The sequence below is a fragment of the Heptranchias perlo genome, chromosome 4 (genome assembly GCF_035084215.1).
Source record: "Heptranchias perlo isolate sHepPer1 chromosome 4, sHepPer1.hap1, whole genome shotgun sequence".
NCBI lineage: Eukaryota > Metazoa > Chordata > Chondrichthyes > Hexanchiformes > Hexanchidae > Heptranchias > Heptranchias perlo.
This window is the reverse complement of record NC_090328.1, coordinates 69,582,101-69,597,242: the sequence shown is the minus strand read 5'-3', so window position 1 is coordinate 69,597,242 and position 15,142 is coordinate 69,582,101. Positions and strand designations below refer to the sequence as shown.

Here is a 15,142-nt window from a genome sequence, read left to right as displayed (position 1 = left end):
CCTTTCATTGTTCTGGTGCACATTGTACTAACAGTTCACTATACTCCAAAAGTAACTCACTGTGCAAAACACTTGGTGATAAAGTACTAATCAAATGTAATATTTATATAAAGAAAATCTTTACATAAATAAAGTCTACTAGAAAACTTTAAATCATGAATGAGTCTGAGGTGTTCAAAATTGAGAGGTTTGGCAAGGTAAAATAGGGAAAACTGTTTCCATAGTTGGTAACTAGAAAGCATAAATTTAAGACCAAAATGAAAAGAACAAAGGCAGAGGTCAGGAGAAATAATTTACATGGAAGGTTGTTGGAACATGGAATGACGTTGGAACATGGAATGACATTACAGAAACAGCAGCGGAAGCAGAATCCATAATTAGCTTTTAAAAGAGAAGTAGATAAATATTTGAAAATGAAAATTTAAAAGCGTATGGGGAATGGGCAGAAGAACGGAACTAATGGACAGCTCTTTTTTTAAAAAGCCAGCTGAATGGCCGCTCCCTTTGCTGTAAAATTCTGCAATTCTACGTTCCTCATTTGTCTCACTCCTTTTGAGCTACCAATCGATGTTTATTTATATTGTGGAATCACTTCTGCTGGAGTCAGTTCTGCAGGGTCTTCAGACTGCGAGTGCTCTGAAATTACTTAATTTATATTACGGGGGGAATTCAGAGCACTGGCACTGGCAGCAAGAATGCAGCAAAAATGTGTGCGCACAATACTTCGCGGAGTTACTTCTAAGTTGTGCTTATGAGTCTACAACTAGCTGTAGACATTCCCTGATATCAGTGTATAAACCACTGATATCAGGGATGCAGACTTGGCCTTTTTGGGTTGCTCGAGAGCTCAGTCTGCCTGTAACCATAACAAGATGCTGGCCCAGTGTCCAGTGCTATGGGCAAATCCACTTGCTGATCACAATGCTTTGCCTCCAATAGACGAGACACCTTACGAAGTGAGTTTGCAGGCTGCCTGATGTACAAGCACTGACCAATTTACATTGTAAGGTGATGCCTCCAATGGCATTACTAATATAAACGTGGTATGAGAAAGTAAGAACTGGAGAAAAACAGACAATTCTCAAAGTATGGTATCTCAAGACAAAGCAGAGGGGAAGATTTTCACTGGCTCATTGGTGGTAGTGCCCCAAACATCGCAGGGGGAAATCTTACCACCCTGTTCCAGTACCCAACGGTATGACTGATGCAATAGTAAAAGAGGCCCATTTGAGACATTAGGCCCTTTTAATATGCAAATTGGGGTCCTACTACGACGTACATAGGACCCTGATTGTCATTTTGGGAGACAACTGAGCAGTAGAGCCGAAAAAGATCAAAAATGGTAAGTTTAAAAAAAAACTTAGTTTTGGGGGGTCTGGAGGAGAAGTGCTTCTCCAAGGTCCACAAGGATAACATGGGCTGCTGCTGCCCTGGGCCTCCCGTCTGCAATCGCGCTCCCCACCCCCGGATTTACTTTGCTGCCGGCCAGGTTGGCCTCTGATTCGCCAGATGTTGTAGTGGCCCGGGGCACCATGCTTGGCACCTGGAGCCTGCAGGCAACGTGGTAATGAGGCCTGGCCCTCAAAATGTACTGGGACTCCCTCAGGCACTATCAAGTGGTCAGCCAGCGCACACTGCTGGTCGACTGCCCGATAGCCAAAAATCTACCCCAGATTCTCTGGCCAACTTATTCTGAATGAACAACTTCCATAAGGTGATTTATGCCAAATCATTATGGTTGAAGACAGGGAACTTCAATTCTATATCCATGTTTTCAAGTGAGTAGACAGTCTGGATAAATGTAAGGCAGGCAGGGGGGGGGGGGGGGGGGGGGCAGAAAAGAGAAAGGAAGGAAGGGAAGGAAACTTACTATTTTTCTATCATATGACTCCCCACTGCTATAGGTAGTAGCGAGGGTTGATGAGCACTCCTCCAAGTACCATGGCTTCTTCCCACTCTCTGCCGTACTACTGATTGAGATTGTATAGATGCTGTTGGTATAACCATCACAGGAACAGTGATCTCGGCTACGGCCACCATTACCAGATGCCCACACGTAGATGGAACCCAAACCTCCGCGTCCCTGTAAGATAAAAATGTTGTAGTTAAGTTGTATTTTTAAGCCGTTGTCTTGAGTTGTTCAGTTCAAGAGTGAAAAATGTTTTCTATTCAGAGACATGCTAACTGGACAAAAGCGAAGCTAGTTTGGATTTGAAATAAATGGTCAAAACTATCATGTCAACTGGTTAAAATTTAAGGCATTAGTGTATAAGCAAGATCACCAGTCTTTTATATAATGGTGGAACACAGAGGACTACAGTTTTTCTTATGATAGCAATCTACAATTGTCTCAAGTGTTTTCTTCACAAAAAAGATAGCTGCCCTCACCACAAACAACTTGTTCGTCACTTTCCCCATTTAATATAATGGAATAAAGATCAATGGCAAAAAATAATGGCAAAGCTGGAAATCAGATTTTAAAAAAACAAATGCTAGAAACCTTCAAATCAGGCGGCATTTGTGGAGAGAACAGATGAGTTAATGTTTTGGGTGTGGACCCTTCTTCAAAAATTCAGATGCTGCCTGACCTGTTGGGTGCTTCCAGCATTTTCTGTTATTGTTAAAGATTAACAGTTGGGTATTGCATGGGCTTAATTGTACAACATCAAACAGTGAGGAGCAACACATTCCCAGTTGGTCAGTGACATTCATTCAAATCTTAACTGCTCCAATAACTAATGCTACTGAAGAGTGTGCGTTTTATTTGGAAAGAAAAATGTGAATGTGCTAATTAATGGCAATTAAATCTTAAATTTGAAGATCTGCTGGGGAAAAAAGTCATAACTGATTAATACAAACAAGAAAACATTACAAAAAAGGACCACAAAGGCAACATGTACAATTATTTACCATAATGGATTTAAATACAGTTGTGCTTTTTCAAAAGTACAATGCTCTACGCTAGATTACTATTAACAGAGAAGTGGATATTCTAAGTCAGGAAGGGAGAGAGAGAAGTTATTTGTGTACATCTTCCATCATCTAGAATAGGTAACTTTCTATTTATAAGACATATACACATCAGAAGATAGGAATCCATTAAACAAAATGCAAATGATGGTCATTTAATGGTAGGGGCTAAATTTTTTATTAAAATTAATGCCTCGTGTAAAATTAATTTGCAGAATCTACATATTTCTTTTTAATAAAGAGACAGGACTTCCTGAATGAATACACTGTAGATGCAGCTTGGCAAAATTTTCCCATTCTGGAGTTTTTTTTTCTACCATCATTCCCATAGCAAATAATTTTTGTAGGTTACAGGCTCAAAAAAATCAAATGAGATCTGGCCGTTGGTCAGAAAGAACCCAATGATGCTGAAGCTGCCCTATTTGGCAATGGAATTACTTGGAATGAACTAATGCGGATAATGGAAGTGACACCCGGTGAAGTAGGTGGTCGAGTTACTGACTCTGGTTTAAGGTACAGTGACTTGGTGATGCCAGAGGAGTGAAAGTATTCTCATGTTTCTTATTATTTCTGACACAAGAGTGTTTACGGCTGTCATACTGTTGAAATGCTTTAGTTTGTCCTGACACTTCCAGCTGTCATCCTAGACAGCACCCAAACTCATGCTGTCAGCAAAGCTTGTAACAAAACAGTTATCTATACCTTCAGCCGAACAGGCACAGCGACGGGCCCTTTCATGCCAATTTATTGCAGACATTCCTTCCAGCCTATGTCTGCATCAGCCACTTTGCCTAACATGCACACCAATGTCACTTTGAAATATTTCTGCTCCTCAGCACTGCTTAGAATAGAAGTGCTCCTGTACATGGACTTTAACACTAAGAATCTTCAATATTTAATATACAAACCCATTTGGCAACAAATAAGTTATTTCACTGGTATAATTATATTCCATAAATGTAAAGACTCAGTTCACATTGACAGGCTGCAATTTAAGAATCTTCTTGTGAAAAAGGAAAGAAATTAGGGCTAGCTTCAATCTATTGATGACGTATAAATCTCTGCAAGTCCTTTTTTGTTTAAAAAAGGAAATTATTTAAATTTATTAACCCAAACATGTTTAAAACTTGCCTAGGTTTAATGGCTGTAAATCAGTCATAATAGGAATCTCTAACCAAACTTCTCTCCTTCACAATTGCCAAACATCAATTTTTTCAGTGCTGATCTGCACAGGGGCCAGGAAAGCAGCAGATATGTCCGGGATGAAGTTGCTCCATACAGCACTACAGGTCATCTCTTCTGCCCCAATCAGTATATGGGGGTGGGAGCTGGGCTTATTGCTTACTGTTTACATTTCCAAAGTTCCTTCGCTCATCATTCTAGCATCAATGGGATCAGTGTGATTACAGTCTGATCATCTGCATTTTCACTCTCCTACCCCTTCAGTCTTGGCAAGTTTTTGAAAATGTTTAAAAGTTTGCTTGTTACTGCTGTGCCGTAAGTTACTATTATGCATTTTCCTCAAATTTAAAGTGCTTGCGGTGGTATAGAAATACATGTTCCTTACATCATTGCGTTTTATATTAAAACATTCTCATCTATTTCAATAATTTTTTGATGTATTAAGTAAACTTAAAAGCCATTATCTCATTCAGCTCCCTCAACTGCATACTGATTATTACCTTCTGATGGAGCTTGATTTTTGCACCAATTGTGACTTGTAATAAATATTTACCTAAAATATATGTTGTACACACAAGAAATTATTTTTGACTCCAAATTACACTTCAAAATCTGGAAAATGCATCAGGAAAGTGCCATAAATCAACATTTCCAGGGATGCATGTCCCCAGCCCCCCTCCCAAAAATAAACTAGAGCCTACTTCTGCAAAGATTTCTAATTCCACTACTGCAAAAATTGCACTTGTGCTGCAACTTAAATCATGACAAGTTCACATCCCATTGTATCTACTTTTTTGTAGATCATTGGGTTTCAGTTTCCACAGAAAAATAAACTGAATTGCAGTACATGATCCCGAAACACCAATAAAGGTCCTGAAATACAATTAAATAACAAGAAATTTAACTTAAGTCAGTCACCTTGAAGCAATGGCCTCAGTAATGAGCTTTTATTCAGAGTTGATTTTCAGTTGTACATTTTTTTTTTGAGGCTTTCAGCTTTTCTGGGGCTGTGTCAGCTTGTTTAAAAAGCTGTTCATCAGCTTTTGAGTTTTGTAACTTGACATGTATGCTCCTCAGATGCACTATATCCAAATAGAAATTCATTTCTATATATTCAGTGAAACCTGTCACTCACCTCCAACATTCACAGCTGAGCTGCTTTTTTTTTTAAAAAGTCCCTCAGCTTATAAGATCTTTACAGCTGAGGAAGGCCATTCATCCCATCTCAATCTTCCAAAGATAACCTATTGTTCCCCCCCAACCCCCAAATATATACTTTTTAAATGATTCAAGGGTTTTGACCTCCACTGCCCTATCTGCAGAAGTAGGCTCTGGTGCAAAGTTTATTTTTGGGAGGGGGGCTGGGGACATGCATCCCTGGAAATGTTGATTTATGGCACTTTCCTGATGCATTTTCCAGATTTTGAAGTGTAATTTGGAGTCAAAAATATATTGAGAAAAACTTACCGATATCGGTCCTAAGCCTTTTTCTAGTTTAAACCTGTATCCCCTTGTCCTACACACTATTTAGTTCCCTCTTTTCCACACCTTTTTTTTAAAATGTAGATTACCTCTCAGTCATATATTTTCAAGGCTGAAAAAGGTTTCTCCAATCTCTCATGACTTAGTTCTCCATTCCTAGGGATCAGTCTCATAGCTCATCTCTGCACTGTCTCCATCGCCTGGATATCTCCCTCATGACAGTCCTAAGATTTATCCTGAACCCACCACCACTTTAAGCTTAACTAATTTAAGGTTAACTAATAGCCTTTCATAAGGAACTTTGTTAAATATTTTTAGGAAATCTAGGTAGGCCATGTCATGGTGCTTCCATAATCCACTTGGGATATCACAACCCCAAAATAAGATGAAGGAGGTTTTAAGGATTCAGTGTTGGCCAGATGCACCAACTGCACTTCTTAGCATGGTGTGGAAACTTCTAGACATCAAAGGGATCAAAGAGTAACAGCCCTCACTAAAGATATGCACCAGAATGCATGTAGCATTTCCCATCCACACCACTTTTATCTGACAACAAATGCAAGAGAGAGATAAAGAAAAGGCAAAAGGTCATCTTTTGGTACAAGCAGCAGAGCTAAAATGACCTTGGTCGTGGTAAATCAGATTTGATGTTCATTACTTATGCCATTAAATTCTGATTTTGTTTCCAAGCTAACACCAATTGAGAACACTTGCTGCAGAAGCAACCAGAATGTTGATGCAGTCAATGCTCATAGACCACACACCTGTGTTCTTGGGCTGCCCCAAGCAAGTATAATAGGGTTTTATGATAGTGATCGGCGAGTGTGGCATCGGTGAAATGAGACACTGAATCAAAAAGGTTTAATGTATGGATAGATATTCCTACAAACTGATTAAATATTACTTTGGAATAAAAATTAACTTTCCAAAATAGTTGCATGTAAAACAACTTTATAAACAACAGGTGGTTCAAAAATATGTACAATCCCTGGTTTTCAAAGTGATCTGAAAGAACACCCTAATATTAACTGGGTACAATCAGTGTAAAAGGTATAGAGGAAGCAGAACTCTTAAATTGCACTCAGGAGAACTTTTTTTTAAGCTAGTACATGGCAAGCCCAACAAGCAAGGGGGCAGTTCTGGATTTCATTTTAGGGAATGAAGCTGGGCAGGTGGAAGGGGTATCAGTGGGAGAGCATTTTGGTGGTAGTGATCATAATTCAGTTAGATTTAGCATAGTTATGGAAAAGGAGTAAAAGTTCTAAATTGGGGAAAGGCCCATTTTACTAAGCTGAAGTGATTTAGCAAAAGTGGACTGGAAATAGCTACTTGAAGGTAAACCAGTATCAGAGCAGTGGGAGATCAAAGGGTTCAGAGTAAACATGTTCCCACAAAAAAAAGTGGAACATTCCAAATCTATAGCCTCTTGATGACAAGGAGCATACAGGGTAAGATAAGGCAAAAAGGGAAGCTTATGTCAGATACTGCAGAAAGCCTAGAGTACAGAAAGTGCAGGGGTGAAATTAAAAAGGAAATTAGGAAAGCAAAGAGATGGCATGAAAATATACTGGCAAGTAAAATTAAGGAAAACCCAAAAATGTTTTATAAATACATGAAGAGCAAGAGGATAACTAAGGAAAGAGTAGGGCCTATTAAAGACCAAAAAGGTAATCTATGTGTAGAGTTCTTAATGAATATTTTGCGTATGTCTTCACAAAAGAGGGGGACAATGCAGAGATTGTAGTTAAGGAGGAGTGTGAAATATTGGATGGAATAAACAAAGTGAGAAAGGAAGTATTAAGGGGTTTAGCATTATTGAGTGGATAAATCGCCAGGCCCGGATGAAATGTATCCCAAGCTGTTAGAAGAAACAAGAGAGGAAATAGCAGAGGCTCTGACCATCATTTTCTGATCCTCCCTGGCTACAAACATGGTGCCGCAGGATTGGAGGACCGTTGTTTAAAAAGGGAGAAAAGAATAGACCTGGTAATTACAGGCCAGTCAGTCTAACCTCGATGGTGGGCAAATTATTGGAATTAATTATGCAGGACAGTATAAACCGTCATTTAGAAAGGCACGGATTAATCAAGGACCATCAACATGGATTTGTTAAGGGAAGGTCGTGTCTGACTAACTTGATTGAATTTTTTGAGGTGGTAACAAGGAGGGTCGATGAGGGTAGTGGGTTTGATGTAGTCTACATGAATTTTAGCAAGGCTTATGACAAAGTTCCACATGGCAGACTGGTCAAAGAGTAAAAGCCCATGGGATCCAAGGGAAAGTGGCAAATTGGATCCAAAATTGGCTCAGTGGCAGGAAGCAAAGGGTAATGGTCGATGTGTTTTTGTGACTGGAAGGCTGTTTCCAGAGGGGTTCTACAGGGCTCAGTACTCAGTCCCTTTGCTTTATGTGGTATCTATTAATGATTTGGACTTAATGAAGGGGGCATGATTAAGAAGTTTGCAGATGATACAAAAAATGGCCATGTGGTTGATAGTGAGGAGGATAGCTGTAGCCGGCAGGAAGATATCAATGGACTGGTCAGGTGGGCAGAAAAGTGGCAAATGGAATTCAATCTGGAGAAGTGTGAGGTAATGTATTTGGGGAGGGCAAACAAGGCAAGGGAATACACAATAAATGGGAGGATACTGAGATGTAGAGGAACAGAGGGACATTGGAGTGTATGTCCACAGATCCCCTAAGGTAGAACAGGTAGATAAGGTGGTTAAGGCGGCATACAGGATATATTCTATTCCTCGGCTAATAAAGGAATGTAAGATCAGGGAGGTTATGCTGGAACTGTGTAAAACACTGGTTAGGCCACAGCTTGAGTACTGTGTACAGTTCTGGTCACCACATTACAGGAAAGATGTGATTGCACTAGAGAGGTTACAGAGGAGATTTACGAGGATGTTGCCGGGACTGGAGAATTTTAGCTATAAAAAGGTAAGATTGGATGGTCTGGGGTTATTTTCTTTGGAACAGAGGAGGCTGAGGAGTGATTTAATTGAGGTGTATAAAATTAACCTCAAAAGAGCCTAGATTGAGTGGACAGGAAGGACTGATTTCCCTTAGCAGAGGTGTTAGTGACCAGGGGGCATAGATTTAAAGTAATTGATAGAAGGATTAGACGGGAGCAGAGGAAAATTTTTTTCACCCAGAGGGTGGTGGGGGTCTGGAATTCATTACCTGAAAGGGTGGTAGAGGCAGAAACCTATGTCGCATTTGAAAGTTACTTGGATATGCACTTGAAGTACCATAACCTACAAGGCTACGACCAACTGCTGGTAAGTGGGATTAGGCTGGGTAGCTCTATTTCGACTGGCACAGGCACGATAGGCCAGTCAAAGTAAATTTTCTATGTTTCTAACACTTCATCCTTTAAGTTTGCTGCATAAATGTTCAGAATGCAGTCACTCTAAACAAATGGTCCTAAATTGTATTCACCCCACAATCTCACCCTAGATTTTGGTATTTATAATAAAACACAAGGAGAATCAGTCCCTTTAAGTTTCAAAGCCCTTCAACCAAAAGTTGTCTCTGCAGTGCAGTTTTTAAAATGTAAATTACTGTTGAGCAATGAGGAATGTCAGTGCTGGGCAGGGACAACAAAGTACAGAGGAATTCCTCTATTTTGTCATAAGAGCACCTACAATTGCATTAGTGCACATTTTCTATTTCCACCACCAAGCTACCTTTATCACTTTTCATTAAGACTGCTCAAAATTCTATAGAAATGAGTGATTTTGTGCTAATAGAAAGTGAATTGACATTGTTCAAATTCATTTGTTAGGATCCCTACAATTGTAAGCGAAGGACAAAGGCAGAGAAGACTTTCACCCTATCAGTCTAACTGCTTTGAAAGCCAAGTCTCAGAGGTAAAAGGACAGTGTGCTAAACCACTACTACTTCATCCACCTCACCAATTACAAAACACTCAGGAGCTTTGGTGACAGGGTCGAAGATGACAACACTCAAATGTGAACAAGCTGCACTTCCAGAAGCAAGCACAAAGAAATACGAAAAAGAGATTTTCTGGGTAAGGATAAGCACTTAGTCCAAATATCTGGATACAGATGGTGCATTGTGCCAACTTCTAGCTTTTGAGCAGATTACAACTGAAGATCCAAACGTGTGGTTTCTTCCCATATGGAATAGTCCAGTTTGCTGGTTGTATGACTGAAGTTCAAGGCTCACCTGCATTGTGCAAAGATTGAGATTCTCTGGTGCTTTAAGAGCTATTTACATTTGTACATTTACTGCTACATCCAGTTTAACATCTTAATCTAAAGGGCATGACAAAAGGGCTCGATTTTACCATCGGGTTTCCTGTGGGTTTCCAGCGGGCGGGCCCCGAAAATCCCGATATCCAGTCACGTGACGGGATCCCGCCACGATCCCGCCCACTTCCGGGTTCCCCGATGACGTGCGGGGGTGAGTGCGTGGCCCCCGCTGGTGGGAATCCCGCAGGCAATTAAAGCCAGCGGGATGCCACTTGAGGTTATTTATTTCGCTTGTTCAGGTCATTAACTGACCTGATTAAGGGACTGTGTGTGATTTTGGGGAAACATGGGACTGTTTCACACACTGGGGGAAACAGTCCTAGTTGAACTGGACGTGTTGCAGCAGTCAGCCTGTGGCAGCTGCAAAGGTCCATTTGACAGGTGGGGGTGGGGGGGGTGGGGGGGGGAGACCCTCACCCATTGCAGGAGGCCGCTCTGTCACTTGGGACAAAGTGTGGCCTCCACCACCCCCCTCCGGACGCTCAAAGTCACCAACCTGCACACTCACCCCGGGGTCTGGAGACATGTGCCTACCTTGCAGACCCCCTCAGATGTACATATTGCGGATGGGGGCCGCCGTAGCTGCAGTCATGACCCCCTCGGAGGGCGAACAGCATCACCAGCCTCGCCATCCACCTCTGACACGTGGAGCTCCACAACAGAGTGTTGTGACACATCCACCTGTACAGCAGGAGGGAGGGCAACCGCAGAGAGAGATGCGTCACAGAGGGCACTACCCTCGCCACAGGGTCCACAGACCGAGGCGCAGCTCCCCGGACCTCTCCGAGCAGCAGTGCACACGGAGGCGCAGATTCTCTCGACATGTAGTCGTGGAGATCTGCAGGCTCTTTCATGCCGAGCTGCTCCTGGCTGGCCCCAGCACCATCTGCTTACCTGTCGCTGCCAAAGTCACCACTGCCCTCCACAACTTCTCCTCCGCATCCTTCCAGGGTGCAGCCGGGTACACCGCCGATGTCTCTCAGTCGTCTGCGCGGAAGAGCCCTGCAAATACACCTGCACCTACTCTGCAGTAACACAATGGGTGGCATCAGTGGTGGGTCCTCATAGTGATACCCAGGAGCGGGCATTATTGGACACAACAGACAGGATTCGCGGAGACATGGCAGTGGTGGTGGCAATATAATGTGTGATGTTTGTTGCTCTGAAATTCAATATAGGTAACACCCATGGCAAACCCTCAGACACCCTTGTGCATCCCCTTCATGCTCACGACACGTTTGCCTTACGCTGCCTACTGCACATATGTGATGCATGCCCTGTGGCAGGTTGAGTGAGGCTGGCCGTGAGGGAGATGCACGAGAGGGTGAGTATGGGATAGAGCCATGAAATTGTATGAGGATTGGGTTGCGTGGTAGTGGCGGGTGAGTACTGGCGAGGTGAGTAGGTGCAGGTAAGATGAGGATGGGGTTTGAGTGGGTATGAGGGGTGATGTGACAGAGTAGTGTTGGCGGTGCCGAAGGAGATGTGGGGTGGGGGCAGTGTTGTGGCAGACGGAGTGTAGGGGAAAGACTTTGTGTTCTCACTGTGGCTGACCTACTGAGGTCATTGGAGCGCCTCCTGCACTGTATGCAGGTGGGCGATATGTTGGTGGTGCAGGTGACCCCCTCTGCCACCTCGAGCCAGGCCTTCTTGGTGGCAGAGGCAGGCCGCTTCCTCCCGCCCGCCGGGTGGAAGATCTCTATCCTCCCCCTCACCCCATCTGATGATACCTGGGGTGAGGCATCATTAAACTGGGAGCAGCCTTCCCCCTGGGCTGCTCCATGCTGTAATTTGTTCCATTGGTTGCAGCATGTCAGTGGAGGACTGCCCCTTTAAGTAGAGAGCCTCCAGCTGACAGATCGTACTGCGCATGCGCAGCCCACCCGACGCGCAGACCAGCAGCGCGGACCCTGGAGGAGCAGGTAAGTGGCTCCAATTCGTGGTTTGCCTGCTACGATCGCGCGGGCAACCCACTAATTTCACCGGGCGCGGAGGCCACGCACCCGAAACCCAACCCGCCGGAAACCCGCAGGCCTGCTAAAATCAGGCCCAAGGTCTCTGAACACACAGCAAAAATGTGCCCTGGATTGGCCCAGACAGCTAGGATTGCACCAAGCATTGTGGACACAATCCACTGCTCATGTCTAGGTGTCTTTATATCATTGTTCTTTATTCCAACATGTGTTAAACATGTGAGAACTCAAACACCACTGCCCAGCCTTTCTAAATACTTAAATTTTAACTGCTTAGAGGGGAGCTATGCACACATGACCATGCCTGCACAGAGCTGTCCTGAGTAGGAGAATAAATGCAGCACCATACTGAATAAGTGCAATTATACAAGAGCACTCCTGTGAGGTTGAGATTTTGCACACGTATGGGATGTTTTAAATAGCAGTGTAATGAATAAATGTACATGATCCTTTGCTGTTGAATGCATCTTACGGTGTAAACGGGGCAGATTTAGCAGAAAGAGAATTGGTTTATATTGGGCTGGATTTTGCTGTGAGTGGCGAACGAACAGTGCCGGCCGTTCGTTAGACTTGCCCGTAGACTATGACCTTTTATACGGCAAGTTCCTGGCAATTAGAAATTCAAAAAGTGCATGCCCTCGACAGCGCATCTGGGACCTGCTTGAACAGGGCAAGCAACTGTGTGTCTCCTTAACCAGATTGAAGTGACGTTAACAGCAGCAGTCAGAACCAGGAACTGTAAGTTAGAATAGTGGATTCAATGTCAAATCAGGTACAGAAAGCAAAGTAAAGAGATGGTAAGAAAGACTGAATTAAGAGACAGATGAGAGACAAAGTGAAAAAAAAAAATTTTCAATGCCCAATAATTAATACCTGAACGAATGAGATGCCACACTTGTAAAATTTTCAGTGCCGGAGAGGTCATTTTGCAGTAATTAAGACTTACACCATTATAATGGTTCTTAGACTTGAAATAACTGGACAACTTTTTTGGTGAGTTTAGTCCGTATCAGTTAAGTACAGGAACTTCACGGAGGTGGGGGGGGGGGGAAAAAAGAGAAAAGCCAGATGCCATTTCCGTGGAGGACCTCGCATCTCGTATAGCAATTTACTGTCCAATTTGCACATGGATAACACGCACGTTAGCCTCACGTTATTTTTACAGCAAAATCTAGCCTAATATGTATATTAAGACCCTTCACATAGCAGACTGAAAAACTCAATGACCAATTATTCCAAACAGTATTTTCACTCAAAAAGAATAAGTACAATTTTTTAAAATTCTAATAAAAATGCATTTTTGTGACTGCCAGAACAGTGATGCAAAGTTTCAGGTATACTCTAAATTGGAATCCTGGTATTTTTGATGCATTCAAGTAGCTTTTAGCTTCTGTAGCTTTACTCATTTTATTGCTGCCATACCGCTGGATGCAGTGCTGAAATACAAGCAAGGTGGCATACATGCCTTTGAAGGTTGGGACCATCACCTCCTAAAGATCATTTCATCCCTAGCCTCTGGTGCCAATATCTACCTGTCAGGCTACCGTTTTTTCTTGCCAATGGCGAGGTGAGCTCTTGGCCCGCCCGTACAGTCCAACAATGTTATTTTCATGTTGCTGGCCAATATGAACCTACTGATCCTACCCATCCCCAAAGGCTTACAGCCAGAATCAATAACATCTCAAATGTGACTGAATTAGAAAACACTACAGTACAAAGCTAACTAAGTCCCTCAAAGAGGAAATGGAGAACAAGTGGCATCTACTTTCAGATGCATTTATGGACATAGATTCAATTTTCATTGGATGCACCTGATTCCTTAAAAATGTGCCATCCTACAATTACAACATCAGCAGAAATACAAACATAACCTCACAGGCCGCAGGCCAGCTTAAGCATCTTCTGGTTTTAATTTTCTCACCATTTTTTGCATTCTATTTCCTTATCCAATCCTCCTTCTTGCTGGATTGCCCTCACTCTCTTCAAAAGGTCCCAGTCATGCACAGGAAATTAGAGCCCTGTTGTAAACTCCATAACACTACACTCACCCATGTGTTGCTCGCTTCCAGAGCAATACTCGTCAATGCGTCAAATTAAATTCCATTTGGGTTACATTAGAGGGTCACTAAACAACATCTTTTAAAAGGTAATTATTTTTAGTCAATTTAAAACTCAGCTCCTGGGAAAAGTGCTTCGAGTTTCAACTAGGAGTAAAAAGTAACCTCTTCCTAGGCCAAAGTTTTAAAAAAAGATTCCTCCCTCCTCTTCTATTCTGCTGTAACCATTTACACCTCCCTCTGGACTCATCTTTTGTTTCTATACCTGCCTGTATCACCTGATTTGCCTTGCATCATCACCACTTTTGTCATTTAATCACTCCTGCCCTCCACCCTTCTCTTTCCTTAGATGCTGCCTGACATGCAGTGTAATAAACAATCCAGTCAACTATAGGAAACACAAATAGCTACAGTCTGAAAAGAAGTTACAGGGCCAGATTTGTATAGGCTGGAGACTCTCAAACCCCTTCCAGTCAGCAGGTGAACTGAAAGGTTAGCAAAATTATTGGGTGACAAAGCAGTGCACTGATGGTGGATATAGTACTGTGTTCCACAGATGATGGTTTGTGCTGTGATCTTGTTCTGTCGATCAGAGGGAAGAAGTGGCAACCAAGTGAAGGCCAGTCATTTGTTCTGCTGAGTACCTCCCCAGCAGCACAGCAGAATTCAGTTATATGGAAGGATCATTATTGTACAAATTAAACTGCAGCTTCTATCAGTGTCCTACCAAAGTTTCCTTTCTAAAAATCTTATGCTCAGTCATAAGTCACTTTTGCAAGTGTAGTGCAATTTCTCTACAAAACTTAAAAAGGTTATTTTTCAAAACTTCAGCAAAGCTTTGAGAATAGGTACCCAAGAATTTATCTGTCTTAATTATATAAGATACAGAATAAAAGATGGTCAGATGTACATAGTTTAAAATTGTTTGAGGCCTCTACATGCACAAATTGCTCACAACTGGTCATACAGGTCCAAAACCACAAGGAAGCCCTTACAATATTTCCAGTCTATTCCCTAACCAGCTCTTTACAAGATCAATGAGGATCTTGTGTACGAGAAAGAGAAAAATATTAGAAGTTACAAGGCTGCAACACGCTGCAGGAGTTTGGACAATAAGCCATGAACAGCAAAAGCACCTGAACCGTAAATGCATCGCATCCTTGAACATCCCCCCCCACACCCCAAGAAACATAGG

At 42.4% G+C, this 15,142-nt stretch overlaps 1 protein-coding gene across 2 annotated transcripts in view; it reads right to left on the bottom strand.

The window, feature by feature from the left end:
• pcsk5b (proprotein convertase subtilisin/kexin type 5b) overlaps positions 1-15,142 on the bottom strand; it is a 348,074-nt gene that overhangs the window by 229,961 nt on the left and 102,971 nt on the right. For both annotated transcript variants that reach the window (XM_067983096.1, XM_067983097.1), the window contains exon 8: positions 1,871-2,083. In XM_067983096.1, the coding sequence (XP_067839197.1) occupies positions 1,871-2,083 (213 nt within the window). The remainder of the gene's footprint in view (positions 1-1,870; positions 2,084-15,142) is intronic.